Raw genomic sequence first — 15,512 nt, 5'->3', positions numbered from 1 at the left:
AGGAAGGATTAGAGGATGAAATCATTATGTGTCTCCCTTAGTTGTGAATATTTATGAATAACACTCTTGTCACCTTCTGGGTTAACCGCTCTTGGCCCACTTGGCTAACTGACTTGATCTCGCAGACGTCTCATCATGCTTTCAATTACACTCAGGCCTTGTCTCACATGGTATCCTGATTGAGATAGACTGCAAGCCAGTGCAATATCTCTGAAGCTATAAAAACCTCAATATCAATTAAACAAGTGGACCAGTTTAAGACATGAGAATGTCAGAGAAGGTCATGCGTATTTAATTAAATTGGATTGTGTTTGTGTGTGATTGTGTGTGTGGGTTCACTCCAGCGGTGAGTCGGGGGCAGGGAAGACGGAGAGCACTAAACTGTTGCTGCAGTTCCTGTCGGTGATGAGCCAGAGCTCCGCCGGGAGTCCTCCATCAGAGAAGACCACACGTGTGGAGCAGGCCATTGTACAGAGCAGGTATGAGTCTTTGAGTTTTTGTCTTATCTTAGTCAAATCCAAACCATAAGCCTACAGCTCTGAATGTTACTACAGTTAGGGAGTATGCTTCCTCTTCCTCAAGTTTCCCTCGATCAATCAAAGTCAATGTAGCTTTTGAGGGAATTTATTTCTTGGCCTGTGCAGCACGTGATGGATGTACTATAATCTGTTTTGCATTCAAAGATAAATACGACACTAACAGCAGGTTTTTACTCTCCCTCTCTGAAGTCCGATCATGGAAGCATTTGGTAATGCGAAGACTGTTTACAACAACAACTCCAGTCGTTTTGGGAAGTTCATCCAGCTTCACTTCTCTGAGGGTGGCAACATCCAGGGAGGCTGCATTATTGACTGTATCCTTTAAAAAAACAAAAAACGAATGTAATTTATGTGCTCAGTAATGAGCTGACTCAGTTTGTTGTTTCCTTGACTCTCGACCTTTCAGATTTACTGGAAAAGGTAAACATCTGAGGCTGCAGCTTTCTTATGTCATGATTAAATGTATGCATAGTGATTTTTCTGTTTTGCTTTGAGAATCATAATGAAATGCTAAAAATGGCTTTGCTGCATTGATTTTGCTGCAGAACCGAGTTGTACGACAAAACCCTGGAGAACGTAACTACCACATCTTCTACGCACTGCTGGCGGGAGCCAACAAAGAGCATAAAAGTGAGGGAAAGCAGTTTATTTTCAGATATCAACAGTGTCCTTTAGAAAACATGATTTTCCATTAAAAATCTTTGGGTTTTTGGTTTAATGGTTTGATGTCATATTTTCATGAAACATGAGATACAATGCACTCATCTCACAATAATAACTTAAAAACTGGGTGCTGGATCCTTAAAGATAGCACTCCAAATGGACTTTTTTTTAAAACTGCCACACAGACGTTTCGGATAAAATGCCCTTCTTCAGTATGTGTGCTGGCAGTTTCACACCTGAAATTGCAAAATTGTCAGGAGTGTTGAGCCTGAACGTTCATATGTGAAAAATAATAATAATAATAATGATAATTTGAGCACTGTCTTAGTCTTTCTTATTCATTGATGTCTTATTTTAAAACCGTAAACTTCAAGTTTCAGACACTAGTGATAAAAAACGTAATGCGGCAGATGATGTTGTAATCAATTAAAGTATACACTGTACTGACATCATGTATTTTCTCTATTAGGCCTCTATTTCCTGGAGGACCCTCCTGAATCTTTCCACTACCTCAGCCAATCAGGATGTCTAAAGGACAAGAGTCTGAATGACAAAGAACTGTTTAACAGTGTTATGGTCAGTGTGATTGTATTTCCCCTGTTTGCTTTTTGACCATGAAAAATATTCTTTACTTAGATTCTTCAAACATTTCTGAAGGCACCATTAATGGAAGTCAATCAAAAAAATACATACATTTCCATATACAGAACATTTCTACCTCTGCGAGGGAAGATATTTCCTCCTTTGTTAGTCTGTTTGTCAGCAGGCTAAAGATGAATAAACAGATTCCAATGAAATGTATCGAGTTAAGCCACTACAAATTTCCAGAGAGTGTAAAGTTACTTTTTATGTATTTTTTTAACCATAACTACAAAATGATAAGAGAGACTTTACTACAAAACTATAAGAGAGACTTGATCCCATATTTTAGGTGGGTGTGTTCAGGTAAGAACTTGTGGCTGATACAAATAGTTACTTAGATTTTGAGCATTTTTAAATCAACCAACATTATTTGTGCCTAAATAGCTGCTAGAGAATTTTTTTGAAAATCCTCTGTGTGTTGTTGCACTAATGTAAAATCCGTGGCCATATTTCCTTAATCCATTCCCTGAGATTTTGAGGTTAGGAGTTCACTGACCGGAAACTGCACAAAATCCAAAAAAGTGTTTATAATATAAGCGCCTAATCTTTTTTCCCTTTGCTTTACTGTGTATAGGAGGCGCTGAAGGTGTTAGAGTTTACAGAGGAGGAGATCAGAGACATGTTTAAGCTGCTGTCGGGCGTCTTACAGCTCGGTAACATCGAGTTCATGACTGCAGGAGGGGCCCAGATCACAACCAAGCAAGGTCAGGGAACAGCTCATGGATATTTAGGGAAAGTAAAACTTAAATAGATGCTGGTGTGTAAACCATCTCTGTTCATCTTTCCAGTGGTCACAGATGCCAGTGAGCTGCTGGGTCTGGATGCCTTTCAGCTGTCTGAGGTGATGACTCAGCGCTCCATTATCCTCAGAGGAGAGGAAATCTGCTCCCCACTCACTATAGAGCAGGTCATTATACACACATGTACACATTCTCTGATTGATTTCTGCCTCTTCTTGACACACTCACACTGACACCTAACTGTCCCGTGGGTTTCACTCTCATCGTTACAGGCTGTGGACTCCCGGGACTCTGTTGCTATGGCGTTATATTCCCAGTGTTTCTCCTGGATCATCCTCAAGATCAATCAGAAGGTCAAAGGGAAGGAAAACTTCAAGTCCATCGGCATCCTTGACATCTTCGGCTTTGAGAACTTCGAGGTGAGAACTTTGAGCTGTTTCGCTGGAAGCCACATCCACAAACGTGCAGACCAGACACTGATCTGAAGATGTGTCTCTCTACCTCCAGGTGAATCGGTTTGAGCAGTTTAACATCAACTACGCCAACGAGAAACTCCAAGAGTACTTCAACAAGCATATTTTCTCCTTGGAGCAGCTGGAGTACAATAGGTGCACTTCTGCATGACTCTGTCTACAGAAACCTAAACAAGTAACAATATTCAGGTTGTGTATGACTGAGGATCTTTGTGCAGTGGTATGAAGTAAGAGAGATACACCAGTTGTCCTTGCATAATAGTTTGGGTTTACGTTCAACAGGGAAGGTGTCCAGTGGGACGCCATAGACTGGATGGACAACGCTGAGTGTCTTGACCTAATAGAGAAGGTAAGAGACTGATAGATCATAACCTGTATGATGTACAGTGTTTAGAGTTGCAATAGAGGGAGTCAGTCCAAGTCTGCCAACTTCATATCGCCTAGGCATCTGGCCAGAAAGTTGAACTGTTGGCCCAGAATTTGCTAATGGCAAAAACTTACTGTTATAATCACCTTTTGATCACCATTATAATTGTAATGAATAGACTTTTCTCAGTCTGAGCTGGGTAGAAGTGGGTTAAAAAAAGAGGCCACTTCCCTGCCAGTTAAAAGCTACGTTGGATGCATGCCTCAGAGGCTTTCTGGAAACTGATCTAATAACATCAGACTGATGTCTTGGAAAGTGATGCTGATTTCATAAAGTTGATGCAATAACATGATGTGGTTTTTTTCTCTCTCTGTCTCTTAGAAACTGGGATTGTTGGCACTGGTGAACGAAGAAAGTCGATTCCCCAAAGGAACAGACTTCACTCTGCTGGAAAAGCTTCACAGCAGACACTCTGTGAGTTATTTACGCATTCATTTGTGCACTTCATGAATTATTCGGAAAGTGTTCAGCTGCTGTTTTACCGTTAAACGTCACAATATTTCATTTTCTGTGTTTTTTTCCTGTTTGCTGCAGACAAACCCTTACTATGTCAAGCCCAGACTTGCTGAGCATCAGTTTGGTATCAAACATTATGCTGGAGAGGTGAGTTGTGTATAACTGAGTCTTTATATCAACATGCTGTATATTTTAGACGGTGTCAGGGGAGTTTATGATGAGCCTATCTGTCTCTGTCAGGTCCTGTATGATGTTAAAGGGGTCCTGGAGAAGAACAGAGATACTTTCAGAGATGATATCCTAAACATGCTCAAAGACAGCAGGTAGGACATTTCTCATTCTCTCAGAAGCCTGGTAATTATTATGAATTGGTTGAATTAATAATTAACTGGAGTTGTAGTTTATCCTGCAGTTATATTCTGTAATAGTTTGTTCATATCAGTCATTCAAAGATGAAAATCTATTTTTAACCCATTTTACTTATTTTTTTGCACATTTATCATTGATGCCAACTTATACATCAAAATGTACAGTCAATAAAACAGGTCAGGTGAGGTCATGTATAAACAATACATCAACTTTTCAGGGAGGGAAAAACAACTGACATCGTCCAATGGGCTTTGAAAGGGAAGCATAACGGATCAGAGGACCGTGTAATCTCTGTCACTCAAAAAGATAGATATTTTTTTACCTTACCACGACATTGTGTGACTTGTTTGAGATTGTGACACTATGTTGCTGAACATTGGGGTGATTTATATTTTCATTTCTGAGTTTGTCTTATGTGGATCATCATCTGTTACCTCCAATGACGTCACTTAAACGTAGGTTTGTAATCCACTTTGTTTCTGTTGCCTCCCAGACTGGACTTCATCTATGACTTGTTTGAAAAGGTTGGCAGCAGGAACAATGAGGAGAAGATGGGAACAGCCAGACGCAAACCTACAGTGAGCTCCCAGTTCAGGGTGAGCGTTGCATCAATTTACACATACTTGTACTGATACTTTAATAGGAAAGGTGGATAAAAATGATGAAATAACCCACATAACAAGCAACTCAGGTCAGAGCATGAGAGAATAGTTATGAATGAAGGAAAGTGCTTGGTAAAACTTGAGGCTGCAGTGGATTGCTAGGGTTTTAAAAAGGTCTGCAATTAATGAAAAAAATGCTTTTTTTGGCTTCCATTTAATTGACAGTATGATCTAAAATAGGCAAAAGCAGCTCACATTTTGAGAAGCGGGAAACAGTGAATATTTGCCTTTTACCTTAAGGGTTAGGGTTAGGGTTAGGATTAATCAGTTATCAAATTTGTTGGAAACTAAATTTCAGTTAATTGATTTATTTCAGCCCTACTAAGATATACAAACTAAAGATCTCTTCTAACAGACTATTTTACAAGTGCTTGTCTTTCTTACCTGGAATAATCATTGAAGGGGCTACTACAGTAGTTGTGTTCACTGCTATGCTATGCTAAAAAAAAAATAATTACAATTTCTATTTCCTTTCTGTGTCTCTTCAGGACTCCCTCCATGCTCTCATGGCCACCCTGAGTGTATCCAACCCTTTCTTCATCCGTTGTATTAAGCCCAACATGGAAAAGGTCAGCCTGTTTCTTTCTCACATCTCCGTCAGTTCTCACATTAATACTCAGTCAGAGCGTGATCGCATATATCCCATAAGGTATCAGTTTAATCTCAAGCCGACCTTTCTTATTTCACTTGTAGAATCCAAATATATTTGACCCAGAGGTCGTCCTGAACCAGCTGAGGTATTCTGGGATGTTGGAGACTGTCAAGATCCGTCGAGCAGGGTTCCCCGTCCGCAGAACTTTTAAAGACTTCGTCTTGCGGTTTGTATCTCCTCTATTTGTGTGTTTTTATGCAAGCGTCTTTAAATTATGTGCTTGTGAGATGTTGCATGTTGTTTTTCCTCGGTTAAACTATTTCTGAGATCTGTCTTTTGTTGTCTCTCACACTCTGTCCCCACTGTTTTCTACCTGCCAGATACAAGATCATCTACAAAGAGAAAGTGACCACAGCAGGAGATGATAAGAAGAGGAGTACAGATCTTCTAACCAAATATGACAAAACCAAGAAAGAGTGGCAGTTAGGCAAGACCAAGGTAATCTAATTTAGGGGTTTTCTATACAGTATACAGTATCTTTCAGCTAATCCTTCACCTTTGTTCTGTAGGTGTTTATGAAAGAGTCTCTGGAGCAGCGTTTAGAAAAAGACAGGGATGAAGTCCGACGCCAAGCTGCCATGATAATCCGAGCCCACTTACTCACTTTCACTGCAAAGTAAGACCATTTAAATTTTAGGAATTCAACAGAAGGTCCTACGTCAGTGAAACCTACATTTGTTTTGACTCTTGTTCCTGTTTTGTCCACAGGAAGCACTTCAAGCGCGTATGTGCCAGTGTCATGACTCTCCAGAAACACTTCCGAAAGCACATCAAACACACGCGGTTCATAAAGCAACGCAAAGCAGCGCTAGTGCTGCAGAAACACAGGCGAGGTCAGGTGGCGCGCACTAAAGTCCGGAAACTCAGGGAGGAGAAGAAGAAGAGGGAGGAAGAGCAGAAGAAGAAAGAGGTGGAAGAGAAGAAACCTGTGGTAGAAGGAGAGCAGGAGAAAGTGAATGGAAAAGAACAAGCTGAGGAAAAAGAGAAGGAAAAATCTTCAGATGTCAGTGTAAGTTCTTTGTATCTACAGACTCTCCAGAGACAAAATAGCAAATGTAAAATGATTTCTTCAGCTGTATTTGTTGCTGAATATGTCTTTTGTCCCTATAGGAAGAGACTCGCCAGATGGAGGAGATCCTACAGTTGGAGCGAGAGATCGAGCGCTTGCAGAAGAAGAGAGAGGACGAAGTGTCGCAGCTGTGTGAGTCTTCCAAACAGGAGCTCCAGCTTCGTAGGGACGCTGAGCTTAAGCGGATGAAGAAGGAAGCATCCCGCAAGGCCACAGAGCTCATCGACCTCCTGAACTTCGGAGGCGTGGATCCTTCACTGGGAGCAGCCGCACCTAAAGCAGCTGCAGAGGCGAAACCTCCAAAGGTTGCAAGTACCAGCGCAAGTGCATCCAAAGAGGAAGAGGTTGACGAGGGTTTCCATGCTGAAGAGGAGTGCATCCCTCTCCCTGATTTCCCCCCTCCTGCTGAGACAGACACGCCTGTGGACCAGGAGATATTTGCTCAACTCCCTCCACCCCCTCCTGCTTTTGCAGAGGGAACAGTGCCTCCTGCACCACCTCCTCCCCCTCCCCTGCCCGCAGATGGTGTGCCTGTTGCAGGCCTGCCTCCTCCTCCACCTGGAGATGGCTCAGCTATCCCTCCACCTCCTCCTCCTCTACCACCTCCACCTCCCCCAGCAGAGGGGACAGAGGGGGAGAAAAAAGATGGAGCCAAGGCAGGACCGGAGAGAAAAGTGAGCATGGTGGAGAGCCTGGTGGATGGAGAGGAGCCAATCTACAGCATGCCAGCAGACACAGAGTCAGATTACGACCAGGAGGAGGAGGAAGGGTCTGTCACAGCTGGAGACGACAGCTCTGTATCCGGGAGCAACCGCGGGAGCGCTGCCGTGACAGATGAGGAGCACCCGAGGAAGTCGACCTGCACCAATGCCAGCATTGAGTCCTACAGAGGCAGCTCTGACTCTGTGAGGAGACACACTTACACGCATCCTCACACGCGTGCACGCAGACATGTATGCGCAGCTTTACAAAGACCATTTTGTCCGCACTGTGATGAACTCTAATGTTAATTTATATGACTCCAATGTGTTGTTCATTTGTTTTCATTTAAGAAAGGCAGTTGATTAATATTTTGTCTGCTATTTCAGTATGCAGACAGTGATGATGAGCACGATGGCATGATGGACACTGATGAAGAGGTGACGAATGGCAGAGTGACTTTGTTTAATGGAAATGGACCGCCATATTTCCATGGTTACCTCTACATGAAGGGTGAGTTAAAAGTCATCTTAGCTTTGTCACTTTTTCAGTTCTTAACCCTGAAAAAAAAACATTTTCATTTGCTGTAGCTGTATCATCATGCCTGTTTCTTCCTGAAGTTAAACCATCTCTAGCTTTTTATTTTTTTTCATTAGTGTCATTTTACCCTCTGCTCCTTCAGCTGGTCTGATGATCCCTTGGAGGAGGCGTTGGTGTGTGCTAAAAGATGAAACCTTCATGTGGTTCCGGTCCAAACAAGAGTCTCTCAAGTCTGGCTGGCTCTATAAGAAAGGAGGAGGACTCTCGACTCTCTCACGGAGGTTGTTGTAGTTGTTACTGAGTGAACCCTGCATGCATATTAAATGAAACTGTGCACCACATCTCTGTTGGAGGTGCTGTCACGTGTAGCTTGAATGTAAAAATCTCCAAAACCAATTTGGGAAATGTTGAAAGATTATGAAGTTGTCCGCAGATGCATAAAATCCTAAAAACCTTCATTGGATAGAGTGCAAAACCCACAGTTGTTAACTAAAAGCTCTGCTGCTCTTCTAAACCCTTCAGGCAATAATATGATACATAGAATTAGCAGTTTGACTAGTAGCTGCATGCATGAAGGGCACAGGTTTTATCTTTATGCATGAACATAATCATTTTCTTTGAGAGATGTTAAACAAGGTTATGTTTGCCGTTGAAGTATTTCGACTGTTTGTCTAACTTGATACTTTGAACCCTCTGCAGAGCTGGAAATCTACAATCTCCTGCTCAAGCTGATGTACTATGATATTTATGATACTTTACTTTTCAAGTATAAGCTAAATTGTTTCAGTTCTACGGAAATTATAAAACAAAGTGCATAAAAAGTCACAATGGAAAAAAAAGATGATCGACGCAGCAGAACCAGAGATGTCATCTCCTATTTGATGCAGTTCTCCTTTAAAAATAGTACCTAAAAAAGCTTCTTAATGACACTAACAGGAATCATATGAGTAGTTACTATCACCCATTGTTATATCTAAGTACTGCACAGTATGTCTGTTGTATGTTTGTGAGGATTAAATCTAACAATGTGAATGTGAATTATCATTTAGAAACAGCCTTCATATTGTGGACAGTGGATTATCTTTGCTTTATTCTCATGATGTCTCTTTATACTTCAGAAACTGGAAGATGCGCTGGTTTGTATTGAGGGACAACAAACTGATGTACTACGATAATGATAGTGAGGAGAAACTGAAGGGAACTATCGACATCCGGGCTGCCAAGTAAGATTCAAAGAGCGCGCACACACACACACACACACACACACACACACACATACACACACACACACACACACACACACACACACACACACACACACACACACACACACACACACACACACACACACACACACACACACACACACACAATGACTTATTCACTTTTTCTGTGTTTTCTACACAACATTTCTCACATGTTTATGTTATACAGGGAGATAGTGGATAATCACGAAAAGGAGAACGCCCTGAACATTGTGACAGATGAGAGGACCTATCAGGTGTTCGCTGAGTCGCCGGAGGATGCAAGGTGTGAAGGAGACATAAGTTATCATGTATCAAAAAAATATTTATTAATATTTGTATCAAAGTAGATAATACATTTTTGATGACACTTCTATTTCTGTGTAGCGGGTGGTTTAATGTTCTCAGTAAAGTGCGAGTGTGCACTCCTGAGCAGCTGCTGGAGATGTCCCATGAACAGGCCAACCCAAAGAACGCTGTGGTCAGTCTCTATAAACCAGAAACTGCTATGTGTTCAAGTTATTCCTCTGTCCTTTTCCATTAATGTAATTTCTAGATCTAACACAACATTCATGCATTATATCTTGTTAGGCATTAGAGGACTTTTACTATACACAATGTACAGTTATTTATTAGAAGCAAAATACACAACTGTGCAAAAAGTTAAACAATATTACATTAGTTCCTGTTTTAAATTGTTCTCCTCTCATTCTACTTTCCACCTGCAGGGAACTCTTGACGTGGGACTGATTGACTCCGTTTGTGCATCGGACAATCCTGATCGGTAAGTTGGATCAGCGGTCAAAAAGACAGAAACCCTGATTGACTTCAACCAACAATCAGATACCTTATTTGTCCCCAAGAAGCAATTGGTTGTGCAGCAGTGAAACACAACATAATACAAAAACATCAAATAATTACAAAGAAAGCAGAGTATACATATTAAAACCATTCAAAAAGAGTGGTAATATAAATGTATAAATATGTACATTTTTAAGGTTTTTGAGTAGGTAGGTGTCACCTTTTCCTTGCAGTTAAGTTGACTCCACTTTACATCTTTGGCACCATTTCTGTTGTTTGATTGGATGTTTTTGAAATCTGCTGAATGTGACAGCAGAAGATTTTCAGTGATAAACTTTTTTTTTTGTATGTATGAAAAAAATACATTTAAAATACAGTGTGACCAACATGCAATGCAAATACAGTTTTCATTTCATGTTTATTAGTCATCTTACCTCTCCTCAAGTCCAATAATTTTTCTTTAATTTAACTATAATCAGTTCTGTGTATTATATCTTCAAGTGCAATGTAATATTTCTCCAATTTGCTGCAGTACTAGCTCCACTTTCTCCCAGTACCATAACATTAACTTTTTTATTCTCTATATGTGCAGTATTTTGTTCTTATCTATTTTATATTTTTTGTATTTTATACTGTAGTGTCTATACATATATATATGGTTTTTATTCTTAATGTATGTATGTATTTATAGGCTCCAAATGACATTTCATTGTACTTGTACAGTTAAGTTATCCTACAGTTTTCATCTGTACATATGTATAACCAGTAGATTTCTTTATGAATTTGATCAAATTTCACAGAGCAGAACATTTCTATACAGTTTATTTACACAACCTAGAGAATATCTTTACTATGTGGAGGAAGATTTTTTTTATTTAAAAGTTTCTCACTTGACCTTTGCAGGCCCAACTCTTTTGTCATCATTACGGCCAACCGTGTGATCCACTGCAACAGTGACACACCAGAGGAGATGCATCACTGGATCAGTCTGCTGCAGAAACCCAAAGGAGACGCCAGGATCGACGGGCAGGAGTTCCTCGTCAGAGGTGAGAACTTCATTTCATCACTTTTTAGAAATTGTGGGAATATTGTAAGTCGTGGATGTAGGCTCGTATGTAAATGGGTTTGATTGCTATTTAGTTAGGTTTACATGATATAAAGCACACTTACCATTTAAAATATCAGTGACAGAATAGACAATGTGTGGTTGAATATGTGTAACAAGTAAGATCTTATCTTGTAACAGATTTTGGTAACATTTTGGTAAAATATAATGTGTTACCAGTTATTTAGACACGGAACAGTAAAGCAACAATATCTTGATTTGAAACTGTGAGGCAATATATATTCCTCTTACATTTCTTCCTTTTCTTTCCGCCTCTTTCCCCTCCCTCTCTCTTCCTGCCTCATCATCTTTCAGGATGGCTGCAAAAGGAGATGAAGACGAATGCTAAGAGCACCTCCCTGAAGCTGAAGAAGCGCTGGTTTGTTTTGACCCACAACTCTCTGGATTACTACAAGAGCTCAGAGCGTAACTCCTCCAAGATGGGAACTCTGGTCCTTAACTCCCTCTGCTCCATCATTCAGCCGGATGAACGCGTGCATAGAGAGACAGGTGAGTGAAGAGAAGTGGAGGGAAAAAGGCAGAAAGAGCAGGTTTAATTAGGGATTAGTTGTGGTGAGAAGACTCTAGTTTTACAATTACAGACATGAAAAATGTACTAGTAACTTGAGATTTTATTATACCGTTGATTTAGAATTTACTTATTCCCTCAGTGGAAATATTTTTGTTTCATTTTAATGATGCTGATCGAGTCTTGCTTTTACAGGCTACTGGAACATCATAGTGTACGGGAGGAAACACTCCTACCGCCTCTATACCAAGATGCTGAATGAGGCCATAAGGTGGACAGCCACCATACAGGGAGTCATTGACAGCAAGACCCCCATTGAAACTCCAACTCTGCAGCTCATTAGAGACATCAAGGTAATGCACACACACACATACATAGTGAGTGAACGTTTTAAGATAGAACTTTTAAGATAAATTCAACCTCTTTGTGTCCTCACAGGAGAACAGTGTGAACCCAGACATAGTGGAGCAGATGTACAGGAGGAACCCCATCCTCAGATACACTCAGCATCCTCTGCACTCCCCTCTACTACCACTCCCTTATGGAGAGGTGACCAGCCGTGAGTATAACACCCAACTCAGCAACCCAAAATTGAAGCTTTCACTTAAATTGTTGCCTGTAGACAGAAAAACAGGAAAATGTGTCTTTCCAATGAGTTGATAACTTTTGCTTTGGTCAGCAAAATGTTTACGATGAATATGTCACACTGACACAGATCATTTGACTGAAAACAGTGGAAAAAGTCTTCCCAAGTCGGTCGTTGAAAAAAGTGAGAGAATTGAATATGCTCATTATGTGCATGAATACAGGCACTAAATAGCATAAAGAACACAGACAAAAAGGCTTGAATGAGTAACGAATTTCAAGCTTGGTGCTATTTGCCGGGCAGCACAAGAGATTTATGCTGATGTTTCTCTAGAAATATAGAAAATGCAAGAAATTATTCAGTGTATACATCATACTTAGAAACAGTGTATACAAAACATGCTCTTATTATTGATACAGAGTATCAATAATGTTGCATTCAAGCTTAGTGACATATAAAAAACACAAGGACATTATACTGTGGACAATCCGTAGAACATGCCATAAAACATGTAATCTGAATATGTGTGAAAATAGGATGATTAGACACAATATACAAAACTTTATACACATATTACAAGAGGAATTTAAATGACAAGATTTAATCCCTCATTAAGTCCATAAGGAGACACTGTTCCCATACTGAGTATGCATCTTGCCTCTGTTTGTAAGAGGTGGGGATGTGTTCTTTGTGCCCTTTAGTGCCTGTATTTGTGCACATATTGAGCTTGAGTTTGAACAGTCCTTTGATGTTATCGCTGTAACTGCAGCCATGTTGTGTATTATCAATAAGCTGCATTTGAAGTTTTTCTCCTGTGCTGAACATTTCTTCATCTTTGTTAATCTTTGTTATATTTTCTGTTTATCGGTGTTCAGTGCACAGGCAGCAGGGTTACGCCAGTCTGCAGGATGAGGCGGTGCGAGTTTTCAACTCACTGCAGGAGATGGAGACACTGGCAGACACAGTGCCCATCATTCAGGGCATCCTGCAAACCTGCCAGGATCTGCGGCCTCTCAGGGATGAGGTACTTTAATACTTTGCACAAAAACTTGCTGGACTGATCACAACAACAACATCTGCCCTTTGTTTATAGGGTGTTACAATAAATTTAAATTAAATAGAGAATACATAGCGGTTTGTTGTGTGAGCCTAAAACAATTTATAGTTTAAGTTCTTGTAGACAAAATAGAAAAAACAACACTCTAAAATACTTCTACATGCTGGAAAGGACGTGTACTAAACCATTAAGATTCAATATTTGCATATATATCCCTTTAAGACCGGGTATGATGTTTGCGCACCCCTTCCTTTAGAGCTAGATGCAGTATGAGCGCTTTTTTAGATGACGTCATCGGTTTAAAGACACGTGACCGATGAAATGCTTCATGATTCGCTGAGATACACGTGGTGAAGGCGAAATGCATTATGGGATGCATTTTTATTTGTTTTTTCTAGGACTCTTAGGCTGTCTTAGCCTCAGGTTATAGGAGGTTATTTTCAAACAGTGCCTTAGGTTTTACAATGAGGGTGCCTTAGGTCGTAATGGTTAAAACTGACACAGTGCTAATAATATTCTTAGTGTTACAAATATTGCAGGGATTTTCTTTTTCTTACCATTATCTGCCAATTGCATGTGCTTTGTTAGTTCTTAAACTGCTTTTTCCACCATAACATTCAGTATAAAGAACGTAACAACCAGATGTATTTGCAGAGGTTTTGACTCATTTGGTTGCTGCTAAACGTTGAATAAAACTTCAGATTTCTCAAATCCCCTTCCATATTTGTTTTTCAGGTATATTGTCAGGTGATCAAGCAGACCAATCATGTGCCTCAGCCGAACAGCCCAGCCAATCGGGCACACTGGCACCTGCTCACCTGTATGAGCTGCACCTTCCTACCCAGTCGAACCATTCTCAGATACCTCCGCTTCCACCTCAAGAGGTGTGTGTGTGTGTCCTCATCATGCAGGGAGTCTCTTTGATACATTGTCCATAAAATAAATGATTATTAAATGTGCTGTGTGTGTTTGTGTCAGGGTACGTGAGCGTTATCCTGGCACGGATATCGAGCGCTACGCCAGTTTCATTGGGGAATCCCTGAAGAAGACCAAGACTCGTGAGTTTGTTCCCTCACAGGAAGAGATCGCAGCCCTACTGGTTAGACAGGAGATGAGCACCACTGTCTACTGCCACGGAGGAGGCTCCTGCAAGATCTCCATCAACTCACACACCACAGCTGGAGAGGTGCACATAAACACACATGTACACACGCATATACTGACGCATCAATTTCAGAAGTTTTCAGACACTTTACAGGTCACACATGAACATTACTGGCAGTGTCAAAACTGTGTTAGTATATAGTCTATATTTTAATTGTGTTTATGTTCCACTAAAGCAACTAATATCCACTTTACATCATTTTTAAATGATATTGTGCTCTACTTTTTGGATAAAAGTGAATAAGATTTTTCATTGGTCTCTATTTTCATTACAACACTAACACACCATTTTTGCTCTGTGTAAGGACACAAGAGAGATAATTTCAAGACTATGTGTAACATTCAATGAATGAATTGCATCTGTACTGTTACAAACCAGACATTGTTTTAATGTTGCTGCTGCAGGTTGTGGAGAAGCTGATCAGAGGTTTGGCCATGGAGGAAAGCAAGAACCTGTTCTCTCTGTTTGAGCATAACGCCTGTACAGACCGAGCTTTGGAGAGCAGAGTGATCGTGGCAGACGTACTGGCCAAGTTTGAAAGGTATCTCATTTTATACAAAATTTTAAAAAACAACACAGTTTTTCAGATTCAGATTTACAGACAAAGATTTAGTTTGAGTTCTAAAGTTAAAATTATTTTAATACTGATGTAGAGTAATTTCCATCTGGCCTGTTTTGTTGTTAACAGCATATTCAGACTGTTTTGATGTATGTTTACATGCTTGGAAACTTAGTCTACTGTATGTATTCTTCCAGATTGGCAGGCAGTGAAGAAGAGGAGGAAGAAGGAGAATGGAAACTCTACTTCAAGCTCTACTGCTTCTTGGATGTGGAAAGCATGCCGAAAGAGGGAGTCGAGTTTGCTTTCATGTTCGAGCAGGTGAGGTTTACAGCACAGCACAGGTATGACAAATAAATGTCATACCTGGGGGGGAGGGGCAGTGCTCAGTTAGACATCTTCAGCATCAATAGTTAGGGAGTCTACATGGTTTACAAAAGGTTGCCACGTCTCATAGAATGTACATAAGGAACCCTTGAGGGAGAACCTTATCTTCTCCAGGGTGATACATTGCAGCATTTCATGATTCCATTTA

The 15,512-nt window shown here is 40.4% G+C and overlaps 1 protein-coding gene across 1 annotated transcript in view; it reads left to right on the top strand.

Moving 5' to 3' along the window:
• myo10l1 (myosin X, like 1) overlaps positions 1–15,512 on the top strand; it is a 59,498-nt gene that overhangs the window by 41,033 nt on the left and 2,953 nt on the right. The window contains exons 5-39 of the mRNA XM_062440851.1: positions 345–479; positions 729–853; positions 946–959; positions 1,085–1,169; positions 1,672–1,778; positions 2,419–2,548; positions 2,633–2,751; positions 2,857–3,003; positions 3,092–3,192; positions 3,340–3,406; positions 3,806–3,898; positions 4,019–4,087; positions 4,181–4,263; positions 4,803–4,905; positions 5,460–5,540; positions 5,665–5,789; positions 5,944–6,061; positions 6,133–6,239; positions 6,332–6,626; positions 6,734–7,597; positions 7,781–7,904; positions 8,074–8,215; positions 9,050–9,154; positions 9,366–9,461; positions 9,563–9,656; positions 9,904–9,959; positions 10,880–11,022; positions 11,397–11,591; positions 11,806–11,963; positions 12,049–12,169; positions 13,072–13,220; positions 13,989–14,137; positions 14,232–14,439; positions 14,823–14,959; positions 15,175–15,298. Of these exons, the coding sequence (XP_062296835.1) occupies positions 345–479; positions 729–853; positions 946–959; positions 1,085–1,169; positions 1,672–1,778; positions 2,419–2,548; positions 2,633–2,751; positions 2,857–3,003; positions 3,092–3,192; positions 3,340–3,406; positions 3,806–3,898; positions 4,019–4,087; positions 4,181–4,263; positions 4,803–4,905; positions 5,460–5,540; positions 5,665–5,789; positions 5,944–6,061; positions 6,133–6,239; positions 6,332–6,626; positions 6,734–7,597; positions 7,781–7,904; positions 8,074–8,215; positions 9,050–9,154; positions 9,366–9,461; positions 9,563–9,656; positions 9,904–9,959; positions 10,880–11,022; positions 11,397–11,591; positions 11,806–11,963; positions 12,049–12,169; positions 13,072–13,220; positions 13,989–14,137; positions 14,232–14,439; positions 14,823–14,959; positions 15,175–15,298 (4,969 nt within the window). The remainder of the gene's footprint in view (positions 1–344; positions 480–728; positions 854–945; positions 960–1,084; positions 1,170–1,671; positions 1,779–2,418; positions 2,549–2,632; positions 2,752–2,856; positions 3,004–3,091; positions 3,193–3,339; positions 3,407–3,805; positions 3,899–4,018; positions 4,088–4,180; positions 4,264–4,802; positions 4,906–5,459; positions 5,541–5,664; positions 5,790–5,943; positions 6,062–6,132; positions 6,240–6,331; positions 6,627–6,733; positions 7,598–7,780; positions 7,905–8,073; positions 8,216–9,049; positions 9,155–9,365; positions 9,462–9,562; positions 9,657–9,903; positions 9,960–10,879; positions 11,023–11,396; positions 11,592–11,805; positions 11,964–12,048; positions 12,170–13,071; positions 13,221–13,988; positions 14,138–14,231; positions 14,440–14,822; positions 14,960–15,174; positions 15,299–15,512) is intronic.

The sequence above is a fragment of the Scomber scombrus genome, chromosome 19 (genome assembly GCF_963691925.1).
Source record: "Scomber scombrus chromosome 19, fScoSco1.1, whole genome shotgun sequence".
In the NCBI taxonomy this organism is placed as follows: Eukaryota; Metazoa; Chordata; class Actinopteri; order Scombriformes; family Scombridae; genus Scomber; species Scomber scombrus.
The sequence above is the reverse complement of the archived record's forward strand: the minus strand, read 5'-3'. Positions and strand labels throughout refer to the sequence as shown.